Source organism: Mesoplodon bidens (assembly GCF_964165515.1).
Source record: "Mesoplodon bidens genome assembly, chromosome: X".
Lineage (NCBI taxonomy): Eukaryota > Metazoa > Chordata > Mammalia > Artiodactyla > Ziphiidae > Mesoplodon > Mesoplodon bidens.
Window position 1 is genome coordinate 124,731,123 of NC_138163.1, and position 26,697 is coordinate 124,757,819.

The 26,697-nt window shown below is 44.5% G+C and overlaps 1 protein-coding gene across 12 annotated transcripts in view; it reads left to right on the forward strand.

Annotated features, from left to right (window-relative positions):
- The window catches only part of ADGRG2 (adhesion G protein-coupled receptor G2), a 115,736-nt gene that overhangs the window by 21,929 nt on the left and 67,110 nt on the right, over positions 1-26,697 (forward strand). For all 12 annotated transcript variants that reach the window (XM_081222823.1, XM_081222822.1, XM_081222826.1 and 9 more), the window contains exon 2: positions 16,176-16,294. In XM_081222823.1, the coding sequence (XP_081078949.1) occupies positions 16,177-16,294 (118 nt within the window). In that variant the 5' untranslated portion in view covers position 16,176. The remainder of the gene's footprint in view (positions 1-16,175; positions 16,295-26,697) is intronic.

Sequence of the window (26,697 nt, forward strand, 5' to 3'; positions counted from 1 at the left end):
CTTAATAGAAAGGATCATGTGGTGGCATACTTTTTATTTGCTGACTTCCTTTATAATACGGAGCAAGTTGCACATTCTTTGTGTGTCACTCTCTCCTCTAAGAATGTAATTCAGCTTCGTGTTTGCTCCACAGCCCTCTTTAAAACTTGTAATTGTTTCATATATTTGTTCGTTTACATTTTTATTTGAGTGCCCCACCAGCATGTAAGTACCAGAAGGGCACAGTTGTATCTGTCTTGCTCACCACTGTGTTCCTAGTGCCTCACGTGTGCCTTGCACATGGTACTTACTTACTAAACATTTGTTGCATGGGGAGTCCACTGAGCCTGGCGGCGCACACTCGCCCACCGCACAGGGGTCCAGGGTGGGGACGACCCGTGTGCCAGGTTCTCAGCTGCGAGAGAATGAAGCCCTAAAAGATGGCCTTGGCCCCTCAGATATCATCCTCACTTTCTCCCTCAGGCCCCCAATTCCTTTAACAAATGGCAGAGTCATCAACTCAACCATCTGAGTTGGTTTCAAGTACCAGTGCCTTTTGAGACCGGAAGCTCATTAAGACCTTCACACTCAGAGATCAAGAGCGATGTTAGCTGCGGTCTTGGGGGGTAGGGGGTAGTGGTGATAGGGTGGGAGTGAGGAGGAGAGCACAGGGCAGGGAGGGGGAAGAGGGCCTGCAGGTGGGATGGCCAGGGAGGAAAGAGCGCGGGAAGGGTAGCGTGCCCGCCGCCCAGGCTTCTCTAGTCTCTGCTAGAGAAGCTCGTTCAATTTCACCTGCCGCCCAGGCCGATGAAGCAATCAGCCTGACACACCTGAGCAGTGGATGGTGGCAATAAGGCAATAGCTACATTTTTTTTTTTTATGGCTGTGTTGGGTCTTTGTTTCTGTGCGAGGGCTTTCTCTAGTTGTGGCAAGCGGGGGCCACTCTTCATCGCGGTGCGCGGGCCTCTCACTATTGCGGCCTCTCTTGTTGTGGAGCACAGGCTCCAGACGCGCAGGCTCAGTAATTGTGGCTTGCGAGCCTAGTTGCTCTGCGGCATGTGGGATCTTCCCAGACCAGGGCTCAAACCTGTGTCCCCTGCATTGGCAGGCAGATTCTCGACCACTGCGCCACCAGGGAAGCCCCAATAGCTACATTTTTGGGGCATGTCCTGTGAGCCATACTCTGTGCTGAGCACTCTTCCTGTACTTACTCACTACTCCTTTGCAAGAATTTTAGGACACAAATATGATGATTATTCCCATTTTATGGATAAGGAATCTGAGGTGGTGAGGCATTAAATATCTGAGACGACTTCATCCTGCAGCTTGTGGTAGGCTACAATTACATATTCATTCTCATCAGGACTCAGTAAAAATGTCTTGCTGTCCCCGCCCACCCCCCAACTGTTGCTTGAGGTCTGGGTGGCAGAAGGACTTTACAGGAGCTGCCTCTGGAGAGTGGCCTTTCTACTGTCAAGTTTGCTGACCCCTCCTAGAGTTCAAGGTCAAACCAACTGGCCCCCACACGATATCACATGGCTTTCCTTGCAGTGTATTAGAGAGTTACAGACCTTATAACAGGCAGGCCCAGTGCGCCTCATGGTTCAAGGGGACTTTGAGGTCTGGTGGCAAGTGAGTAGCTTTGGGACCCCTCATGTGGTCTGCTCCAGTTTTCAAAAAATATCCGGGGAGTTAGACTCTTGCTGCAAGGGAAAAAAATAGTACTCTCTCACTATTTGGAACACCTCGGTTTTGGGAAAATCACTAAAAAAAAAAAAAAGAAAAAATTACTGCAGAGCCCTCAGTGCTGCATGATTGCTGGAGGGTCATTAGGGAAAAGGCAGTGTCCAGACACTTGTGGGAGGTAGGAGTTTTTTATAGGCTGTTTGTGTGTCCAGTTTTGCAGTTTTCAGAGGAGGACTCCACTGGGGCTGTGAATGAAAACCATTGAACCTGTCACATTGTTGTTAGCCAGGTCACCTGGAAAAACACCGTGACAAATTGCAGCCCTGGGCGGGTCAAAGAGGGGAACACTAAAAAGAGAAGAAGAAAATGGATGGCCCTGCTCTGGTGTGAGGCCAGGGCTCGGTGTCATAGCCAAATTCCCCGGTGAGAGAGGAGTTTCCACCATCGGAGGCTTTCCCCACCCTACTGTGCACCATTATTTTTTACAGTCTGAAAAAATAGTTCCACTTCTGGTGGAGCCAAATAGAGTCACTTGAAGGCAATGAAAACAAAAGGAGCAGGTAGTGTTGATGCTTTAAGAGAACATCCTGATGAGGGAGGGAAAAAAATGAGAAGACCAGCTAGCAAGTGGGAGGTTTTCCTGGATGTAGGAGAGCTGCTTGGAATGGCATTGACTTCTGGTTTCTAAGGACCAGCCCAGCAAACCTAAACCTATAATGTAGGCAAACCCTCCTTGGGGGTCTCTTCCCCATCCCTCTCCCTTTGCCCTCACTGAGCTAACAGCAGGTTCCCGGCTCAGTGCCCCTGTGTTGTCTGTGCCTGACCTCAATGGGCTCTCCCCAGTCATCCCTGCCTGTGGGATCCCTAGTCACCAGCAAAGCTGATCTGATCAATGGAGCCACACTCGTCTGTTAATGACCACAGTCATTGAAATTTGCATTCTTTAATGGGTTGCAATGCCTTACAAAAAACAACAAGCCCTGAGAGGTGGTCTTTTGGTTATTAGTCAGAAATTAAGAACTTTGAGGGTAGGAGAGGAGTCCTACTCTAGGCAAGCTTTAACAGGGCATCCTCTCCTTCAGTCCCTTTGATATGGAACACATTTCTCCGTCTTCCACTTCCCAAACACAAAAAGAGTCAGTCACTCCCATCTTTGTGTCCTCAAAGCAGTGCTCTTAGGACTAGAGCACATTTTATAACACTGTTCATCTGCACATAGGGCTTGAGTGAAGATGTTTCTTGCCTTCCCAGAACATACCCCTTTATCCTTTCCCTGTGCAAATACGGACCGGCCTCCATTTAGAAGAGAGTCTTAATTAGGAGCCACAACTTCCTGTAGATGATGTGATCAAACGTCCAAGGCTGCTGACAGGAGGATTTCGCCTAGGACTGAGAAGTGACTGCTGGGTGAGGTGAGGTGGGAGTCCTGGGCGACCTTGATAAGAGTAGCACAAAAGCCTATTTGAAATCAGTTCCAGAGAGGCTGGGAAGAGAGGAAGTGGTGATCGTGAGTACGGCCAAGCCCTGAGCAGATTCAGTTAAGGACTAGTTACAAGGAAAAACTCTGCTTCCTTGAAGGATTGTGTTTTCTCCTCTTCATGGACGAGTTCAGCATGGGACGTGATTCCTTTGCTCTCTGGGCACCAGAGAGCCATGTTTGTGGTTTGATATTTGATAATACAAATGTGAAGGCCTTATGACCGTGTTATTTGTTTTCTAGTTCCCCTCCTTGGTTTTGATCTCCTTTTCTAATTTATATTCTCCTTGAACCTGCTTTTCTTTGTGTGGGGAGGGGACTAGAGAATGCCATTTTGTCATCTGTGGTCTTGGTGGTTGATTACCTCTTGGCCTTTTGTCTACCATAAATCACCATACAAATGGAAGGGATTATTACTATCAAGAACAGATGAGAAGGAGGGCAAATAGTTCTCTTTAAACAGGGAGGTTCTATAGACAGTTTTGGAACATGGGAAGGGAGATATTGGAAGACGGTTGAGGCAATAAAGTCTTCCTCTGCTCTTCCAGAAGATGGCATTGAGAAATCGAGAAGAATCCTAGAGATGTGTTCCAGAGGGTATACTTTCGATTTATTCTTGTTGATGGAAGCCATTAAAATCTCTGTCCACCTGACAGACAGTTGGTGGTCAGTTTCAAAATATAGTCACACATGCACCTAGAGAAGAAGTGAACTTCTGCAGGGAGTCCTAGGGGAGAAAAGAGTTCCATTTAAAACACCATTAAAAGAAAAAAAGTGAACATTTATCCAACCCTGACATCTAATTTGCCCTTTCTAAACATTAATGTTGTAACCACAAACAAATGACAGGTTCCAGGACACCAGGGAAAAGTAAGCTTTTAAAAAGTCTGAAAAAACATCATTCAGGGGAAAAAATAAGTTAGAGTGGGAATAAAGTACAGACTATAAATGTGGAAGAGGAAAGAAAGCGTTTTAAGAAATAACCTTCTGGCTTCTGAGTTGTACTGAGTGGTTTGATGTCATTAGCAAGATGATCCTATTGATTTTCTTTTATTCATATAGTAAAGAAATGGAAATCTAACCATTTTACCACTCACAGTGTGTTGTTTCCTGTAGTTATAAATATATCTTCCAGTCGCTTAGGCTGGGCAGCCAGGTGAGGGAAGGGGTTTTGGGCTATGTCCCTTAAACCTTGGGTGTCTGGCATGAAAGACCTGTTTTCTTATTGTACTTCCTGTCTGATGGCAAGGAGTTGACCGGTCAAGAGGGGAGGGCTAGAACGCTTCAGTAGTCTACTCAGCAGGTCACTGTGATAAATGACTCTCCCAGGTAGATTATCACCAACAAATGCCCAGAGATGGACTGCAAACTCTGCCAGGAGTCCACCCTCTTGCCTGCCAGTCCCCAGAAACATCTTGCTGAATCACTTTATGAGTGAGTCCCAGAGACCGTGTCTATAGACTCTGCTTATGCGGGCTTCAGTGGGAGTGGGCTAGAAGGAATTGAGGCCTTGAATTAGAACTAGCCCGGGCCAGTGTCTTTTGTACCCAGTGGGTCCTTAAACGGGTACTTGTAGTACTTGCAGAAGGAAAAGAGGAAAGCAAGAAGCGTGGGGGGAATAATGAAAGGGAGGAAAGGTAGACAGAGAGGAAGAGAAAGAAAGAAGAGGATGGAAAGGAAGAAGGAAGGTACGTAAGTTAGTTTTCTCTGTGTAACAAAACACCCCAACATTTGGTGGTTTAAATAAAGCCACAGCCATTTCATTTGTTCCCAGTTCTGGAGTCTTCACTGTGGGCTGGGCTCAGGTGGATGGTCCTGCTGGTTTCAGTTTGCTCACTCACACCCCTGCAGTCCCCTGCCAGTCAGCTAGGTGACTCTGTTCTGGGGGTTGGAACAATGGTGGTGACTGGGCACATGCCTTTCACCGTCCAGCAGACTAGCTCAGGCTCATTTCCCTGTTCACATAGTGGCTCGAGGTTCCAAGAGCAGCAAGAAGACTTCCGCGGTCAAGCTCTTTTCGAGCTTCTGCTTGTATCACATTTGCCAATGTCCCATTGGGCAGAGCAAGTGCAAGTCCAGCCCGCATTCAAGGGGTGGAGAAATAGACTCCTCCTTTTGCTAGGAGGAGCTGAGGTCACATTGCAAATGGGCAGGCATATTAGCCTAGGGAGAATTTTTGGCCAGTTTTGCAATCTCCCACAAAGGGAAGGGCTAGAAGTTTCTTTTGCTGGCAAGGTTGGCAGAGACACAACAGTATAGAGGCTGAGTTTGAGGCCCTCACCTTGAATTTTATTTTATTTATTTATTTATTTATTTATTTTTAACATATTTATTGGAGTATAATTGCTTCACAATGGTGTATTAGTTTCTGCTTTATAGCAAAGTGAATCAGTTATACGTATACATATATCCCCATATCTCCTCCCTCTTGCATCTCCCTCCCACCGTCCCTATCCCACCCCTCTAGGTGGTCACAAAGCACTGAGCTGATCTCCCTGTGCTATGCGGCTGCTTCCCACTAGCTATCTATTTTACGTTTGGTAGTGTATATATGTCCATGCCACTCTCTCACTTTGTCCCAGCTTACTCTTCCCCCTCCCCATATCCTCAAGTCCATTCTCAAGTAGGTCTGTGTCTTTATTCCTGTGTTACCCCTAGGTTCTTCATGACATTGTTTTTTCTTAGATTCCATATATATGTGTTAGCATACGGTATTTGTTTTTCTCTTTCTGACTTACTTCACTCTGTATGACAGACTCTAGGTCCATCCACCTCACTACAAATAACTCAATTTCGTTTCTTTTTATGGCTGAGTAATATTCCCTTGTATATATGTGCCGCATCTTCTTTATCCATTCATCTGTTGATGGACATTTAGGTTGCTTCCATACCTCATTGTAGTTTTTTTTTTTTAATTTCTGCATTCCATACCAAGTGAACTTTATTAGTAAACAATCATGATCCATTGCTATAAGAGGTGTTCATTGAATTCTGGAGTTCAAAGAGCCCCAATAATTTTTTTTTTTTATTTTTTTACTCACAAATGACCTGTGTATGTTTATTTATTTTCTTATTAGTCATCCATTTTATACACATCAGTGTATACATGTCAATCCCAATCTCCCAATTCATCCCACCACCACCCCGCCCCCCACCGCTTTCCTCCCTTGGTATCCATACGTTTGTTCTCTACCTCTGTGTCTCAATTTCTGCTCTGCAAGCCGGTTCATCTGTACCATTTTCTAGGTTCCACGTACATGTGTTAATATACGATATTTGTTTTTCTCTTTCTGACTCACTTCACTCTGTATGACAGTCTCTAGATCCACCATGTCTCTACAAGTGACCCAATTTCGTTCCTTTTTATGGCTCAGTAATATTCCATTATATATATATACCACACCTTCTTTATCCATTCATCTGTCGATGGGCATTTAGGTTGCTTCCATGACCTGGGTATTGTAAATAGTGCTGCAATGAACATTGGGGTGCATGTGTCTTTTTGAATTATGGTTTTCTCTGGGTATATGCCCAGTAGTGGGGTTGCTGGGTCATATGGTAATTCTATTTTTAGTTCTTTAAGGAACCTCCATACTGTTCTCCATAGTGGCTGTATCAATTTACATTCCCACCAACAGTGCAAGAGGGTTCACTTTTCTCCACACCCTCTCCAGCTTCTCATTGTGGTGGCTTCTCTTGTTGTGGAGTACAGGCTCTAGGCATGTTGGCTTCAGTAGCTGTGGTGTGCAGGCTCAGTAGTTGTGGCTCGTGGGCTCTTGAGCACAGGCACAGTAGTTGTGGCAAACGGGCTTAGTTGCTCCGCAGCATATGGGATCTTCCCGGACCAGGGACTGAACCCGTGTCCCGTGCATTGGCAGGCAGATTCTTAAGCAGTGTGCCACCAAGGACGTCCCGGCATGCCCTGAGTTTTGAAACGCCTTTAGTTCCACCATGTTGGGTTGAGGCCTGTGGTAGCCTCACCCAGAGGGTTGGGTCTGCTGATCAGGGTCCTTTGAAAGTGGCTTCCTCACTGTGTGCTCTTTAATACCCTCTTCTCCAGCTCTGGGCAGAGGTAACCAGCAGTATTCTATCCCCTGGCATACATTTGGGAAGCCTTAAGCTAGGTAAGGGGAGGGAAGGAAAAGAGGGAAACTGTGGGATCAAGGAGAGTAGAAGGGAAGAGAGGATGAGAAGACTGGAGAGAGGGGAGGAGAGAAAAGAAAGGGTTCAGTGCTGCAGAAAAATAGCATCGGACCAACAGTTGCAAGAGGTCCACCAGCTCCTTTCCCTGGCCTGATTCATTCCACCTCTGACGCAGCCTCACCAGGGTGACCAAGAGGTCATCTTCTTAGATGTTTTGGAAAGCAATTCCAAAAGCTCTCTTCGTCACTTCTACAGTTGAACAGTGCTCCATATCAGGACGTTCTTCCTCTTGTTAATTTAAATCCCTTGGAATGTGGTTTAAGCTACCTTTAGACATCACCTTGTGCCCGTGGCAGAGACGAAAACCACCTCACTGCAATGGTTCTTTCTCAGAGGGCCTTGTATACATCGTGGATATTATTCATAATCCATCGTAACCTCCACCTGGACATGCAATGTGGACTGTTCCCAGTCTATTCACAGATTAAATTTTTAATACGTTCCATCGGTTGTCTGCTCCTTTCCTCCAGGTCCCTTCTGGCCATTCTCTGATTTGCTTGTTATGCTTCAGCAACATCAAACAGATTCTAAGCCCTGCCTACTCCATGCCAGTCTTTGACTCTGTGTCTTGGTTCAGGTACTTTCCTCTCTTTGGAATGCCCATTCCCATGTCTTCACGTAAAGGGCACTGCACATCCTTTAAGATGCAGCATGACTGTTATCTCCTTGAGGAAACTCTCCCAGATCCGTTTCCCTACAACAGGTTAGGTTCCCTTCCTTGGAGCTCCCCCTGTGCCTGTGACAGAGCCCGCTGCCAGTTCATGTGCGCTTCCAGAAAGCCTGGCCATCTGCATTCAGAGTCTAATGGTCCTCTTGGCCAAGTGCCCTTGGCACACCCAAATAGAGCGGCCCTGTTCTTTGGCACACAGTAGGCATTTGGTAAAGTTTTGTTGAATTAATTATCTTTGAAGTCTTTCTGAGCCATCTCACAATTTAACTCCTCTTGAATGGTGGCATCCAGAACTGAACAAACCAGTCTGTGCGGGTAAAGGTCCTTTTAGACGGTCTCCCATCAGTAATGGGGCCACCACAAGGTTTGAGAACCATTCTGGTTTGTTCCTCGATGGCCATACCTACCACTCTACAGCCAAGACCTCCATATCCCTGACCTTCTCGTGTATATGCCCACAAGCCTAACCTTCACCATTCTCTCCGTCTGTGCAATTTGCTTTTCCTACTAGTGTGGAGAAGCTTCTCCTTGCTTATTTCTACTCTCATTTTCAATTTATCAAGGCCTTTGTCCTCTGGTCCTTTCTTCCATGGTGTTGGTGTCATTGCCTGGAAGTGTGAGCCACTCTCTGCCCCTCAGTCTGGGCCAGTGATTAATCATTAGGTTCTAAACGAAGTGCTGAGCCCTCAGGTTGCTGCATGTCACTGGGTTTTGTTTTGGTTTGGTTTGGTTCCTCCTTGGACCAGCCTCACATTACCCAAGAGGACAGTGGGAAACTGTCTGGGGCTGCTGTTACCTGTGCCCTTTGCCCATTGTTTTGCTGATTATTCCAGGATGTGTGGGCCCTGTGGTCAGCACCCAGGGCCTCTGAGCAGCCTGTGAGCACAGGAGTTCTAATTCTTGGATGCAGCCTCTCTGGGAGCTTCCTCTGCACTGGAGCAGGGCTCTAAGTACATACAGAGATCATTTCCTTCCCACCCAAACCACTTGCAGTCTGCTTGCTTTTTTTTTTTTTTTTTTCTTTTTCTGGTTATGCTGGTATTACCTTGGGTTTTAGCCAGCTTGATAAATAGAGGAAGTTGGATGCCATTCCAGCCTTCCTGATGTCATGGTTTGGTGGAGTCTGCAGTTGTGGGAGGTTTCAGTTAATCCTAGCAATTGGTGAATTTGCTGTTCTTCTCTGAGAAGCTTCTCTGTCCTGTGCCATGTCTTACATAAGTCAATATGGTTCCTTTTCTGACTTGCCTTTTCCTTTCAATGATGTAAGAAGCCCAAACATTGGCAGGCACTCTGTTTTGTTACTGGAGTGCTGGTGCTGATCCTGATCAGATCCTCAGTCCTGCTCAGTTTCTCACGGAGATAAAGGACGGTGGACATGCTGTGGCGATAGTGGCAAAGAGGGATCCAGAGGCCGACGGATGCACAGTTCTTTAATTAAGTTTAGGCCTCTGTGTCCATCAGCCATTTTCACATCATTGCTTTTGACATTCTCTTCCACAGCTTACTCAAGTGAGTTCTTGCTCCCTGGCTGGGAAGCTGGTTTCTTGGCTCTGAGACCAGAAGTCTGTGCTGCCAGTGGGGCCTTTCTAATTGTGTTAGAGCAGGGCCAGGGGAGACGGTATCCAGCTGAGCAAGTGATGGCATTACCTCCTCGTTAGTCCCCCTCCGAGCTTGATTTATGAGTTCTGTTTGGAGAACCTGGATGGCTTGGTTCTGTTTGGAGAACCTGGATGGCTTGGCCCAGCCTCCCTCTGTTACGCATTTTGCTAGAAGAAATACATGTAATTGTATAAGTAATACATGAACATGTGCCGGTGTTCTTTTGAGCTTCATCCTTTCCTCCATCACACGCCTCTCTGTGGAGGTTTGGTGGGTTTCCTTCCAGGCTTTTTTGTATGCAGCCATACTTGTCACTGTATAAATAAGCATGCATGTGTATAGCTTTGTTTGTTTCTTAACATGTCCTAGTATCTATATTATTAAGAAATTTGATTTTATTCACTTGGTTTATATGTATTGACCATCTCTATGTGTCAACACATATAGGTCAACTTCATTTTTTTAAGCATTGTATAATATTCCAGAATATGGATGGACCATCGTGTTTTTTTTTTTTTTTTTTTTTTTTTTTTTTTTTAGAGGTTTACTTTTTTTTATTTTTTTTTAATTAATTAATTATTTATTTATTTATTCATGGCTGTGTTGGCTCTTCATTTCTGTGTGAGGGCTTTCTCTAGTTGCGGCAAGTGGGGGCCACTCCTCATCGCGGTGCGCAGGCCTGTCACTATCGCGGCCTCTCGTTGCGGAGCACAGGCTCCAGACGCGCAGGCTCAGTATTTGTGGCTCACGGGGCTAGTTGCTCCGCGGCATGTGGGATCTTCCCAGACCAGGGCTCAAACCCATGTCCCCTGCATTGGCAGGCAGATTCTCAACCACTGCGCCACCAGGGAAGCCCCGGACCATCGTTTTTTAACTATTCATCTACTGATGGATACTTAGGCTTTTCCCCCTTGCACAAAGCTGCAATGACAGTATTTGTTTGTATATTTTTGTGTATGTATGTCAATATTTCTGTAGGGACAATCTCCGGAATTAGAATTTCTGGATCAAAAGGTATGCACATTTAAAAATTCAAAACATAGCTAAACTGTTCTCTCAAAGTTTACATTGCCACCAGCAGTGTAAACAAGAGTTCATTTCCCCACATGCTCTCCAGCTTTGGGTATTATTAGGCTTTTTAATTTTTTTTTTTTTTTGCAGTACGCAGGCCTCTCACTGTTGTGGCCTCTCCCGTTGCAGAGCACAGGCTCCGGACGCGCAGGCTCAGCGGCCATGGCTCACGGGCCCAGCCGCTCCGCGGCATGTGGGATCTTCCCGGACCGGGGCACGAACCCGTGTCCTCTGCATTGGCAGGCGGACTCTCAACCACTGCGCCACCAGGGAAGCCCAGGCTTTTTAATTTTTTCATTCAGTGGGCAAAACAAATTTCACTGTTGCTTGTCCTATTTTTCTCCCTGAAAGTGTTCCAAGGGAGCAAAGGGAGCCTCATGTTGTTTATTAATAAACTTGGTTCCCAGGAACCACTCAGCCTGCTTTATCGTGGTTATCCATAAGGTTTTGGAAGAGGCAAGGTACTTGAATTGTGAAATTTCATCAAAAACCCCTATGTAGAAAATTCTCATTTGCACAAAAACGAAGTGAAATTATTTCCGTACTCGAAGTCACAGTTGATTTGTTTCCTTGTTTGATTATTTTAATGTTTTTCAGTTGTTGACCCTACATTTCATTCCACATTGAATATTGGTACATGTGTTTGTAATTTGTTCATCCTAGGACAGGACAACATGCTCGGCTTTCATTTTTGCCTTCTTTAAACATTGCTTAATGAAGTTTTTCTGACATATTAGGCTTCATTAAGAACTACTTCTTTTTTCCTCTTAAAAAGCATATAATCAGTAGAAACTCACCATGACTCCTTATTTCCTCTTTGAATTCATATTCTGGATCCTCCTTGAGCATTGAACTTCTGTCTTAACGGCTCATTGACTGAAGCCAGGAGTAGGTCAGTTGGTTCCAAGATCATCCTATAGATTGTTAACCTCTTGCACCTCTTTATCTTTATGTCTGTATTTCACATGAGGGGATATCATAGTGTGAAGTGACTGTCATCTTTGAGCTAATAGCTGTACTGATGTTTTGGTTTTGAAGTGAAGCATGATGGAATATTCTCAAAGATACAAGTCAGGTTGTCAGCAGTGATCTCTGTCCTGGGTGGGCACACAATTTCCTTTCCCCAGCATGCATCTGCCTTGTCCCTCACTCAGGTCATTGCCAATGCCTCCGCCTCCCCCTTCCAACTCTGAGCCAAACTTAACAATCAGTATAGAGTTATTTATTTAGCCCCTCCGTGGAGAAAGAATTCTGCCTCTGGCTTTGGGGATGCAAGAGACATAAATGACCCAATCCTTGATATCAAGGAGTTTAGTTTCTCGGGAAGTTAAGTCACAAGAACTGAAGAAATAGCTAATGAAGCATGGTCTCTAGAAGAGACTACCCCTCCTCAGATCCGATCACTTCATTGTGCAGTGCCCCTGTGACGCAGTTAATGAAACCTGAGACTGAGCAGTAATACATGCTACTAAAACATTAACAAGGTCAGCCCCCAAGCTGGCTTTGAGCTTGTCTTCCAATTTGTAATAAGTTCCTTAGGAGTTGTTGTGGTGCCCGGGCTTCTCATTGCGGTGGCTTCTCTTGTTGCGGAGCACGGGCTCTAGGTGCATGGGCTTAAGTAGTTGTGGTGTGTGGGCTCAGTAGTTGTGTCTCGCGGGCTCTAGAGCGCAGGCTCAGTAGTTGTGGTGCACGGGCTTAGTTGCTCCGCGGCATGTGGGATCTTCCAGGACCAGGGCTCGAACCCGTGTCCCTTGCACTGGCAGGCAGATTCTTAACTACTGTGCCACCAGGAAAGTCCTCTCTGTGCTAGTCTTGTTAACCAACACTTATAAATCAGTGCAAATATCTCAAAGGCGTAACATTTTGTAAAATACTTAGGGAGCAATTATCACACCTCTTGTTAGGTCAAAAATATTGATAATTGCATACATCATTGCAGCCATGGTATAATCAGATTACATCAGTTAACCTGTGGTGGCAGAGAATGACTCCCACCCAGACCTGCTCTGCAGTGGTATCAAGCTATTTCCCTCCTTTTAAACTTTATTCTATACCTAGATAAAGATAGATTTATCATTTATTACCATTCAAGATTGCACCGATGGTCTACATTTTTAAAAATATGATACTTGTACTATTTAATGAAATTGAAGAGATCTAGAATAATTTCTTGGAGTGGTACAAGCAGGGCCATGGCATTCAGTCATGTAGCTTATGTACTGTTCAACCCTAGGGGTAGCCATTTACATCAGAGTCTACAACCACAAAACATGAACCTGGGGTAATCGTTAATGAGTGGTTATCTAGTGTCAAGGTCTAGATTTTATTGTTTAAATGCTAGCAAATAGTTTTTTTTGTAAAGGATGCTATCTCACAAGCCATCCTTAGCACCTTGAAATTTTGCTAAGAACCAGTGGCTATTCATCTTTGTTGATGACGTAGGTAGCATTGAAGCAACCCAACTTGCACCAGAAGATGAAGAACAGTTCCAGCTGAAAAAGATAAAAATGACTTTTATATATAATGAGTAAGGGTGTCAAAATCCATAGATTTCCCTCTTTGATCAGTGATCCCAGAGACGTCATGACCCAGCAGGATGTTCTCTAGTTTATGCGGAAGGCAGTAGGAGTGACACTATTTTAAATACCATAAAACTTCTTCTCCTATTAGGAAATATATATTCAGCCTTGAGGAAACGTATTCCAGGCTTGGAATATGGACAATGGAAAGCAGTCTTTTCAGTGGCGCCAGGTCTGTAGTAAGTTCTTCCTGAGCCGTATTCTCTTTTCAGGATGGTTACTGGAATCACCCCTTGTTGTGCCCTTTCCTGCCGTCATCTGGGAGCTGAGTACAAGCTCTCTTCAGTGGAAAAGCATGGTTTATTTTGATCAGAGGCCCAAGTCACAGCACATATTAACCAGTCACCCGGTGCCATGACTAATTTAACTTTGACCGTATCTTATGCACCACTTAGGCCCTACCCTAGAAGTTGGCAAAGCTCAAGAATGAGTTTGCAGAGATTTTGAAAATTCTATAATAGCATTTTGAGTTTGTTGGTTCATTTCACCTGACGAACTCAAAACAGTTTACTTCCAAGGAGAGCAATTCCCAGGAGGCCAGCATTGTAGCCTGGTAGAGAGAGTAGGAGTCCCATCAAACAGCCAGATGACCTTGACCCATCCCCTAGAACACGTTGGGCCTCTTTCTACATCTGTAGACTAAGGGTCTCATCTAGGTGAATTCTGAATTCCTTTCCAGAAACAGACTGCTCTGATACTCTTTCCAGAACTAAAATTATATACTTGTGTAGTAAATCTTCTAAGTCACCTCTGTGAATTCCAGGTAGAGTCAAGCCTAAGGCATTTGTATAGGAGAGTTTTTTTGTAGAGGTTCATTAAATATAGCTTTAAAAAAAAGGGGGAATGCTTTTGGAGGGGGAGCTGAGTTAAAAATTAAAAATAGATTAATTTTTAAACTTTTCTATGAAACTTTTTATGACATATGTATTAGTGTATAATTCAATGAATTTCAGAAACTGAACACACCATGTAACCAGCACACAGAATATTGCCTGAACCTCAGAAGCCCCACTGAGCCCACTTCTAATTGTTATATCCTCTGCCCCCTTCCAAGGATAACCATGCTCCCACCCTCATTCCGTCGATTAGTTTTGCCTGCTTTTGTTCCTCATCTGAGTGGGATCATGGACAACATGCACTCCTTTATGTCTGGCTCCTTTATCTAACATTGTATTTCAGAGATTCCTCAATATTACTGTGTGTAGCTGTAGAAGACACTTAAATTTTCCTCCAGAGAGACGTTGCTTTATCTTTGCACAACGACATTATCATTCAAGTGACTCATTCGGGAGGGTCAGTAATATGCCATTCTGAACAGAGAGAGGATGAAAGTGCTGGAGAGAAACCAGAGGCACTTTATAATTTATTAACATAGTGTGTTATTAATATATAATACAATTTACAGTATTCATGTTAAAAATAGAAATCCTCTTTGGTAGGAGAAGGATTCACTTCCTGCTCTAAGACGTTATCATGCCTTGTCCAAGGAAAGAATCATTCTTCTGGTACCGGCAATGGCTGTTAAATGATAGGATTCTTAAAGATTGCCAGCTTTTCCTGGAGACGGAGAAATCGTGATTTATTCCCACCTTTCTGTGTCCTTATCCCTGCAATCCCTGTACTATCTTACCCTGCACGTATGAGGTACAAAATAGCTATTTGTTGACTGACTGAAGGGTCTACAGCTAGCATGTATAGTGCCTTCACAGTGCCAGCCCCTGTGCCCAGATCTGTTGTTTACTCACCACAGCGACACTGTCAGGCTGGTGCTATTATCACAGTTCGCTAGATGGGGAATCTTGGCCATCGGAAATAACTTATCCAGAGTCACACAGACATTGTGTGGCAGAGCCAGGACCTTTGATCCCATGCTCTTTAGCCTTCACCGCGGTGCCTGCACACTCTATCTCAGGCCGACAGAAGCTGCGGTGGTGGCTAGGTGCTTGGGTGCCCTGTGGCCAGGAGCTCTGCCAGCTGAGAACACGCGGCCTGGTCTGTCCCGGTCCCTTCCCCTGTGGCCATGTAGAAGGAGCCTGCTCAGTGGGCTCTCACTGCCCGAGCCCCGTGGGCGGCGTGTGATTTCCTGGCTGGCTTCTTCCTCCCTCAGTATCCCCCGCCAGCGCCTGCTGCTGGTGCTGACTGCCTGTCACGGGGTTCCGTTGGCCAACTCCTCCATCAGGAGAGGAACGGACGTGGCCTTAGCATCTGCACTTTTCTCCACGTGCCGAGCTCCTCTCAGCCTCTGCCCCACCTCCCCCATGTGTATTTCATCTAGTTGCCGCCTAGTTAACCCTCACATCTCATCTGGTATATATTGGCCCTCGATGATTATTCGTTGGAATGAAATGAATAAACGAATGGTAAATGAGAGTTTAAAACTCAGTATTGATATAAACTTCACTTTTTAAAAAATGTTGACTCTGCCCTCCCCACTACTAAAAATGTAAGCGATGATAATGAATTAACATATAATAAAGAGGAAATGCAACATACCCATCCTTTTACACTATGACATAAATGGGATAGATCATTTATAAGATTCTGTGACCTCTTCTGATTCTTAGCATAGTTTTTAACCAGCCTTTATATAGTGGTAATCATTATATATGCAGCATTTTGTGCTTTTAAATTCTTTTCTTGATATTTTGCATGTGTTGATGTTTTCCATAAATCTACATGGACTACCTTGCTTATCATTTTTATTATAATATCCCACTGGGTGGGCCTCCCGTAATAAACATGGGTTTTGCTTTTTGTAGCCAGTGCCCACCTGGCATTGCCAATTCTCTGGACTAGAGTAATTTAAAGGAAGCAGGTTGCACGTTGTCTTGCTTGAGGAACTGGCCTTTTGGGCATTGTTGTGTCGTGATTATGGCAAGCTGTGATGATGTGTCCCCATATTTTATTCCAGGATGCTTTTCTCTGGCAGGCAGTGTGGCCGTGTTGGCAGACCTGAAGAGCCTTTACTGGCGTTCAGGATATTCCTTGTCATCATTTGTCTTCATGTCACTATGGTTACATCCCTGGAAGGTAAGGTGCCCATTTTCCTTCATCTTTTTCCTATTTTATCTCTGTGTGTGTGTGTGTATGTTTATTTGGGATTGTTTTACTGTGGTAAAATAAACATAGCATAAAACTTACCATTGTCACCATTTTTAAGTATATAATTCACTGGCTTTAAATGTATTCACAATTTTGTGCAACCATCACCACTATCCAGTTCCAGAACATTTTCATCATCTCAAATAGGAACTCTGTACCCATTAAGCAATAACCTCCCTTCCCCCCTCCCCCCAGGCCCTGGTAACCTCTCTTATTTCTGTCTCTATGATTTTGCCTATTCTAGGTACCTCATGTAAGTATAAGGAATCATACAGTATTCATCCTTTTGTGTCAGGCTTATTTCCCTTAGCATGTTACCAAGGTTCATCCATGTTGTAACATGATCCAGAATTTCATTCCTTTTTAAGGCTGAATAATGCTCCATTGTATGTACATATTTTGTTTATCTATTCAATGTTGATGGACATTTGGGTTATTTCCACCTTTTGGCTATTATAAATAATGCTAGTGTGAACATTGGTGTTTAAGTATCCGTTTGAGTCCCTTCTTTCAATTCTTTGGGGTATATATACCTAGGAGTAGAATTGCTGGGTCTTATGGTAATTCTATGTTTACTTTTTTGAGGATCTGCCAAACTGTTTCCCACAGAGGCTGCACCATTTAACATTCTCACCAGCAAGGCACAGGATTCCAATTTTTCTATATCCTCACCAACACTTGTTATTTTCTGTTGTTTTGATAATGGATGTGAAATGGTATCATTGTAGTTTTTATTTGCATTTCCTTAATTAGTGATTTAGTGATTAGTGATTAGTGATTAGTGATTTTGAACATATTTTCATGTGCTTATTAACCATTTGTGTATCTTCTTTAGAGAAATGACTATTCGAATCTTTGGTCCATTTTTGAATTGTGTTGTTTGGGGTTTTCTGTTGTCATTGAGTTTTAGGAGTTCATTATATATTCAGGATATTAATCCTTTATTATATATATGATTTGCAAATATTTTCCCCCTTCTGTGAGTTGTCTTTTCACTCTTTTTTTTTTTGGCTGCGTTGGGTCTTCGTTGCTGTGCACGGGCTTTCTTTAGTTGTGGCAAGCGGGGGCTACTTTTCATTGCGGTGTGCGGGCTACTCTTCATTGCGGTGTGCGGGCTTCTCATTGTGGTGGCTCCTCTTGTTGTGGAGCACGGGCCCTAGAGCGCGCGGGCTTCAGTAGTTGTGGCACGTGTGCTCTAGAGCACAGGCTCAGTAGTTGTGACGCACAGGCTTAGTTGCTCCGCAGGATGTGGGATCTTCCTGGACCAGGGATCAAACCCATGTCCCCTGCATTGGCAGGCAGATTCTTAACCACTGCACCACCAGGGAAGCCCCTATTTGTTTTTTTTTTTTTTTTTTTTTTTTTTTATTTTTTTATTTTTTTTTTTTTGGTGGTACGCGGGCCTCTCACTGTTGTGGCCTCTCCCGTTGCGGAGCACAGGCTCTAGACGCGCAGGCTCAGCAGCCATGGCTCACGGGCCTAGTCGCTCTGCAGTATGTGGGATCTTCCCGGACCGGGGCATGAACTCGTGTCCCCTGCATCGGCAGGCAGACTCTCAACCACTGCGCCACCAGGGAAGCCCCCCTATTTGTTTTTAAAAGTACCTACTCGAAGGCACTTCTGCATGGAAATTTAAGGGAGATAGAGAACCACCCTAGTGAAGCAGCATCCATTTCAGAAAAGAGGATCCTTAGAAGCTTATGTGAGAAGGGGAAAAGGTACCTGAGGAAGGCAATAAAAAGTCCAGAAACCCCAGGGCTGCAATATCTTTGAGTACAACTGCCAAAAGAATACAGTGCTATGCAAATATAAAGAATCAGTATTTAAGAAGACATTATTAAGGACACACAGAGAAATACCTTACTTATTTAGAAGAGAGTTGCAAGACCAAGGAATCTTTGTTGGATAAAGTAAATATCTACTAGCAGCAAACAACAGCATAAATACAACACACACACACACAGATGCACACAAACTAAATGGAAAACTTGCAACAGATTAAAACACAGTTGACAGTCCTTCAAAAGTAGGCACTGGGGCATATTGTCAAGAAGCCGTGATACTTTACACAAAGAAATAAGAGCTAAATGTGTATTGACTGCTTACAATGTGCTGGGTTCCTATGTGCTTTATATACATCCACTCTCTTAAGCTGCTCAACCGAATCTATTAAGGGGAGATCCTAGTCTTAGCACCATTTCCCAGATCAAGAAACTGAGGCTCAGAGAGATAAGTAACTTGCTCAAGGGAGTGGCCAAGCTGGGAATTGTACCCAACTTGGAATTTTGTGCTCCTAACCACAAAACCAGAGTTCTCAAACTTGAGTATGCATCAGAATCACCTAGAAGGCTTGTTAAGACAGATTCCTAGGTCCTTCCCTGAGAGTTTTTGATTTAGTAGCTCTGGGGCAGGCCCTGAGAATTGACATTTCTAACAAGTTCTCAGGTGATGTTGATGTGACTGGTTCAGAGACGATACCACTACCTACACAACTGGCAGAAGACATAACTAGGGAGAGAAAACTCCTCCAGATATATATCATGGGATACAAATTCTTTTATGGCCATGTGACGTTCATGTAAACTGTGCTCAGACACATCATCTCCTTGGGGCATTAAGACACCACTGTGGGATTGTCAGGGCAAAAATCAAATGTCCCCACTTTACTGATGAGTAAATGTCCCCAGGGATGTCATTGGTTAGGAACCAGCAGAGCCAGACTTTTTGGTCTTGCGTTTCAGTGCTTTTTCCACCACAGGGTAGATGAGGAAGGAAAGTGGAACACAGGAGGAAAAAATCATCAAAAGGAAAGCTGCTTGGTAGAAATAAGTCTTTTTGAAAAAGTATATTTAAAAATTATGAAAATGGGGCAGGTAAACAGGAGAGTTGCATGGCTCTGAAACCAGCTTGAGTAGGGAAAACCTGTGTGGATGCTAAGGTCGCTGAATGCATTTCTTGCTCTGGCTCTCTGATGAATTGATTTCTTAAGGCAGTGGTTCTCAGAGTGTGGCCCCCAGACAAGCAGCATCAGCATCACCTGGGAGCTTTTTAGAAGTGCAGATTCTCAGGCCCAGCCTAGACCTGCTGAATTGGAAACTCTGAGGGTGGGGTCCAGCAGTCTGTGCTTTAACCATCCCTCCAGGTGATGCTGATGCATTCTCAGAGAGCCACAGTCTTAAAGAATTGGCTGAAACATTACTGTGCCCCATGATATAGTAGAAAGGTGGTGAGACCTAGAGTTAGAGCCCTCCCCGTGCCTGCCACCTGCTATTTGTATGATCTCTATTTGCCAGTAGACTGATACGGGACTCTATTTCCTCATCTTCAAAATGGGTGTAATCCTGAGCTCCCCCAGTGGGCTCTTGTTTTTTGGGTTTTTTTAAACGTTATTTATTTATTTATTATTTTTTTTAATATTTATTTTATTTATTTATATTTTGCTGCGTTGGGTCTTCGTTGCTGCGTGCGGGCTTTCTCTAGTTGCGGCGAGCGGGGGCTACTCTTCCTTGTGGTGCGCGGGCTTCTCATTGCGGTGGCTTCTCTCGTTGTGGAGCACGGGCTCTAGGCATGCAGGCTTCAGTAGTTGTGGCTTGTGGGCTCTAGAGCGCAGGCTCAGTAGTTGTGGTGCACGGGGTTAGTTGCTCCGTGGCATGTGGGATCTTCCCGGACCAGGGCTCGAACCTGTGTCCCCTGCATTGGCAGGTGGATTCTTAAGCACTGCGCCACCAGGGAAGCCCTGGGCTGTTGTTAAGGCTCAATATATGTTTAAAAAGCAAAACAAAACCAAAAAAACCTCCATGATGGCAAAGGTTTTTCTTTTTCTTTTTTCTGTTTCTTTTTCCAGCTTTATTGACATATAACATTGCATATGCAAAAGTTTTTCTGAATGAAGTGTTTTGGGATCTGGAAAGGGCCAAATAGGAGTTCGTTATTGTCTTTCAGAACTCCAACTAAGTATTCATGTTATTTAATAATCACTTTGATAATATTTACCTTGTGCCAGCCGCTGTGCTTTGAAGTAGGCACTAGTATTAGGCTCCGTTTTACAGACTTACAGGGAACCGAGGCACAGAGAAGGGAAGCAGCTTGCCCTAGGTTAAACATTTTGGTTGCAGAGTTGCAATTCAGACTCAGGCCATCTGACCCAAAGTTTGTGTGTTTAGCCACTACGCTATCCTGTCTTCAGCATTCTTAACTTCTCTGCTACACTAGGTTGTGTACTCTGCTTGGTGGTTGTGTAGCTGTAGGTTAACCATAAAGGTGGAATCCACTTTTGGACTGGATATTGGACTGGATCATCCAGACGGCTTATAGGCATCATCTCTGAACAGCTTTGGACTGAGGCAGGTTCTTTTCGGTTCAGGATGGCTTAGGTCTGGTCTTTGATGAAGGCCAAGGGGACCTGCTACTTCTACACTGGATAATCAGTTGCGTGGTAATGAGTGCCTGCTGTGTGCCTAGCATTACTGGCTGCTGAGAGGACATCATCTCTGACTCCAGGAAATTTACACTTCAGTTGGAGGGACATGACTGTGACACATGAGAACAGTACAAACTGTAACTAAATCCTGAAGTGTGAGTCAGTGCTGTAGGGCTTTAACATACGGCCTTTGGCCAAATCCGTGGGTGAGTCTAGTTAAATGTTCAGCCGCCTGTAGCAGATGCTATTGCTGCTCTGCCCATCTCCCCTTGGCCCACCCAGAGGTCACCTACAGACAGATCCTGCACATGCTGGTGGCTCCCATGTCTCCCTGACTGAGAATGATCTGTACCCATGCGCCCATGCTTGGCCTGTACATGGAACAAGCTAGTAGTACCAGGGAGTTAATATCCCAAAGCAGTGAAGAATGGGAGTTCGTGTTTACCTGTGCCAGCTTCCTTGTCCCTTGGTGGGACAATGCTAAGGTGTTTTCTATACACCTAGGAGATTGTTGGATTGGGCCACAGTTGTCCATGGTAGCAGTGTGCTAATTAACGTACCCATTATTGGCTTTACTCTCTTCCCTACCTCACTCCCCTACTCCCTCCCTCTGCTTCCTGGGTTCATCCCCATTTGGAAACACACTCATTTTCCAAGTCCAGCCCAGTATTACTGCCTCTGTGAAACCTCCCCTCACGTCTTCATAAGAATTAAATCTCTTCTGCCAGTGCTCCCTTTTCTGTTTATCCATGTCTTTTTATGCTTGTCACTTTGTATCATGTCATGATGTACTTGTTTTGCATCATGAGTCCTTTCAGCACGTGGTCTGTGCCAGGTGAGAAGGGAGAATGAAGGTTTGGCAAGGTGGGTGGGAAACTAATGGGGTGAAAGCAGGCAGAGGGACTGCTCTGGGGCAGGCCGTGATATAGATCATCTCATTTAATCCTCCCCAAAACTCTTTATGGTAGATATTTTAAGTCTCAGTTTGCAGATGAAGCAACTGAGTGTTAAAGAGAGTAAGTCATTTGCCCCGAGTCACACAGCTTGGAGGATCCCCCATTGGAATCAGTAGCCCGTACTGTTCATACTATACCGGGTTGCCCAGTAAGTGAAGACTGAATGAACGTGGCACTGAGGCATGGAGAGAAGACGGAGAGGGAGCCTGAAGTAGACTGCCAGGGAGCAGCCGTTGCCCCTGGCTCTGGGGTACCTGGACTGCAAACACAGTAGCTTCACCCTGGAAACCTGAGAGATGACTCAGTGTCTCTTGACAGTGAGGAGGGATTGGACTGACACTCCCTTTTTTGGTTTGTCTTGTTTGTTTGTTTTTTGCGGTACTCGGGCCTCTCACTGCTGTGGCCTCTCCCGTTGCGGAGCCTGTGCTCCAGACGCACAGGCTCAGCGGCCATGGCTCTGCGGCATGTGGGATCTTCCCAGACCAGGGCACGAACCCGTGTCCCCTGCATCAGCAGCAGGCGGACTCTCAACCACTGCGCCACCAGGGAAGCCCCTCCTTTTCTTTTTTTAACATCTTTATTGGAGTATAATTGCTTTACAATGGTGTGTTAGTTTCTGCTGTATAACAAAGTGAATCAGCTATACATATACATACATCCCCATATATTCTCCCCGGACTGACACTCTCTTGTTAGGCCACTGACCAATAGAGAAAACCCTTAGACCTTGACACCCTTAGACCTTGTGTAATTTGGTGATGTTCGAGGGAGTCATTCTTGGTCTACCAGAAACTGAAATAAGTTTTGGCAGGTAACTTACCTCTAGCCTCTAGCTCTCTTGGGCTGTGCCAATACCTCTTTTCTTTTCTTCCTCCCTCCCTCCCTCCCTCCCTCCCTTCCTTCCTTCCTTCCTTCCACTGCTTCTTCTCTTTTGTCTTCCAAGAAGGTCTTCTTTTAGGTACAACTGTTTTCCAGAGCGTGAGATGACGTATTAGTGGAAGACGGTTATAATTTCATTCTTGCAGAGTTGTTGTCCCCATTTGGAAACAAGTACACATTTGAGCCAGTTTGGTGACCTCATGAGCTATAATCCCAACTTACTGTCTTTCTGGGCTGGATCTAGATCTTTCTGTGCTGAAGGCATTTCCAGTGATAGATTTCTCTCTAATTCCCCTTCTCCAAGGCCTCACTGGCTTGTCTCCTCTTACCGTCTCATGCTTTGTCCATCCAAGTCTTTGTTCTTCTTTCCAAACCCAGTGCTGGTCTCCTTGTCTCTCACTTTCCTATCTGTTAAATTGAGATTATAAATACCATAGTGCTGATCTGATACTCAGCCAATTTCCCAAGCCCCCAAAATTCCACACAGGCATGAGGTCACTTCTGCTGGGCCCTGACTCTTTCCCTGGCAGGTAGAAGTGGTGACAAGGAATGATAGAGAATCTAGATGGGTTGAGGGGGAAACTGAAAGCAGAGGACATTGTGTGCCACTTTCCACTTAGAACTCCGGATGAGAACCCCTCACAGTGGCCTGTAAATCAACATGGGGCAGTGGCAGAGATGAGAAATGGTGGCACAGTGTGTTTAGGCAGAGTGAAGGCTGGAGGTGGTGTCCTCTCCAGGTCTTTGTCATCTCTTGTGTGACAGGGAAGGGATTCGAAATTGCCCTCATGTTCCTAGTGGGTAGCTCTGTTGAGAGCCAGGGGCAGGGACAGGGCTGCAGAGATGACGGTGTGGACAGCTGAGACCAGGGGCCAGATGGAGGATGTGACAGACACCCAGTGGTGAGAGCTGAGAGGACCTAGGTCAGCAAGAGAGGGACCCCCAGGCCAGGGTGGGATTCTGAGAGACTAGAACATGGGGCACACTGGACACAGCCTTCAGCAGTGGATGCCAGCTGGACCCCCAGGAACCCTGCAGGGTGAGGGAGATCCCTGGAGAGGCCCTCGAGAACCCAGGGCTCAGCACGAGGTGACGTAGGTCCTTTCTCCCTGCTCTGCAGAACACTGGCACCCCATTCCTAACCTGGAAGCCATCTTGACTACCAGAAGGAAGAGGAGGGAAAACGAAGATTGCGCATTTATCTGGAAGACGTTGAGTTACCTAGAGACCATTTTAGAGCAGAAGAGAGAGCTAACTTAAATCATCAGGTTTAAGGATCCCTTTCCTGTACCTCTGGAATGGAGGCTCCAAAACAAGATGGAGTCATCCTAGACATCAAAGGAAAGCTCAAGGATTTCTTTTTAAGTTGTTTATTGTCACTATTGTTTGTACATCGAAATTATGTCTATATATTTTATAAGATTTTTTTATTTTTACTTTTATTTATTTATTTATTTATTTACTTATTTATTTTTGGCTGTGTTGGGTCTTCGTTTCTGTGCTAGGGCTTTCTCCAGTTGCGGCAAGCGGGGGCCCCTCTTCATCGCGGTACACGGGCCTCTCACTGTCACGGCCTCTCTTGCTGCGGAGCATAGGCTCCAGATGCGCAGGCTCAGTAGTTGTGGCTCACGGGCCTAGTTGCTCTGTGGCACGTGGGATCCTCGCAGACCAGGGCACGAACCCATGTCCCCTGCATTGGCAGGTGGACTCTCAACCACTGTGCCACCAGGGAAGCCCTGTGACTGACTTCTGACCAAAAAGACACCTGAGAAAATCTGCTGGGGTACTTCTAGGGAAACATCCCCACTCCTGAGACTCAATGAAAAAGAGTTTCTCTTCTTACTCTGGACACGCACTGTCCAATATGATAGCCACGAGGCACATGTGGCTATTTAAATTTAAATTAATTAAAATTAAGTGAAATTAAAAATTCAGTTCCTCAGTCTCACTAAGTCGCATCTCAGGCATTCAGTATTCACATGGGGCTAGTGGTTGCCATACTGGACGGTGCAGATATAGAATATTTCCATCGTTGTAGAAAGTTCTATTGGATAGTGCTGTGCCTAGACATTTTCGTGTTTGGATTTGATGCCTGAAACAGTGGTAGCCATCTTAAAAACACTGAGAGGAGCTAGGGAGTGCAAGTAGAAAGTGGAGATAACCAGAGTTTTTGAAAGGTTGAGTCCCTGAACTAACTGTATCCTGAGGTTGAATGACCAGAAGGCTGGAAAAGGCCTGGATCTCTGTTGCCATCACTGAATTGTAGGACCAGCCTTAGAACTAACTGTCTGCTTTTGGAGTTCTTGTTAGGTGGGCTAATTGAATGTCCTTAATGTTTGTGATACTTTTAACTGAATGTTCTGCGACTTGCCTCTGAAAGCATTCTAACACATCTAAGAGTTAACTTTACAGAGGTTTACTGTGTGTCACATCGTTTTCAGTGCTTCGTGCGTTACCTTCGTGAATCCTGATAATAGTTACGGTCAGGTGTTAATCCTTCATTTTCTAGATGAGGGAACTGAGGCTTGGACGGTTTGAGTCACTTCCAAGTTCACACAGCTGGAAAGTAGAAGTGGTGGCATTTTAGAACTTGTGTCCTTAACCACTTCCTCAGTGTTTAGTCCCTGAAGCAGTTGAAAATATTTTTTTACACGACTTTGACTGAAACTTTGCCATATTCATTTATCCTGGAATGGGTTTGTACCTCCAAAGGACTAGATAAAGATTAAGAGAGATCTGAGGAATAAAAGCAATAGTTCCAAAGATTAAGAGAGATCTGAGGAATAAAAGCAATAGTTCCGCTGATTTAATCTATTAAGAAGTAAGTTGATGTTCCAAGAGAACATGGTGTTGAAATGAACCTTGATGTGGGTACATCTTTCCTTCAAGGAAATAACAAGAAACAGATTGATCTTGGCAAGAAGGCTCATGTTCACAAGATCACAGTGCTGTAAAAAAAAAAAACTCCATCAAGATAGATTGAGGGTGCTTTTGCAACAATGTCTGTGGCAATTGTGTTTGGTTTTAACATCAGTGTCCGATTTGACCTGTACCCTTCCCTCTTCTTTCCCTTTAGGAATGCACACAGCATAAAGTAAAAGTTACTCTCTTGTTGCTCTAGTATTTAGTATAGTATAGAATTTTGTTAATTTAAGGACGAGAGAAATGAAAACTATCAAATGGGTGGTGGTCTTGCTTTGGTGAATAAATGAGAATTGCTTATAATTATCTGATTAATTGAATAAACAAGGACTGAACACATAGCTGTCTTGTGTTTCAACTCTGTAGCCTCTTTTGCCTTGCTCCTAATGTAAAATATGATTTGTCACTACACTGGTTACTGATTTGGATTCACAGTAAAGGCTAACCAATTCTGGGTTTTGGTGTACAAGCAGGAGGGATGAGTTTGAATTAGTGAAGAACTTTCAGTCATAGGATTTTTTTCAAAGTAGAATTTTAAAACTTTCAAGCGAGTTGCATAATATCACTAAAATGTAAACTCTGTTTGAGGCCAGGGGTTTGGTTTTATTCCTGCTATAACCCCAGTGCCTGGCATACAATTGGTCTTCAAAAATTGGAATAAGTGAATAAGCTTTGGGCAAATCCCTTCATGTTCTGAGCTTCTTTCCTCCCTTGTAGACTGAGGGGCTTGGACTAGTTTGGTATTCAGTCTTTTCCAGACCTATGACTTATGCTGTAATTCTTTTCTTCCAGTGAACTGCAAGTCCTAAAAGATACTATCTTTCAAATGGTTTATTTAAGTAAAATTTTCCTCCCATTTTTGTGCTGAGCAAAGACAACAAAGATAACTGCATCCAGTGTTTGTGATCAGTAGTAGAAAACCAGGAGAGATATAATTTCAAACAAAGCAAACATCACACTCTATTTTCTCATGCAGTCTATTGTGGGTAAATAAACAATTTTTGAAGTAAAGAAATATAGTATAAGTCACTACCTTTGCCACTTTTCTGGATTTACAATATTATACTAGGTCATCTTCAAGTCTCCTTCACCTCTGAAATGGATTTCTATGAACTTCCATTTCCTGATGTGTAATACAAAGTGATGGAACCCCA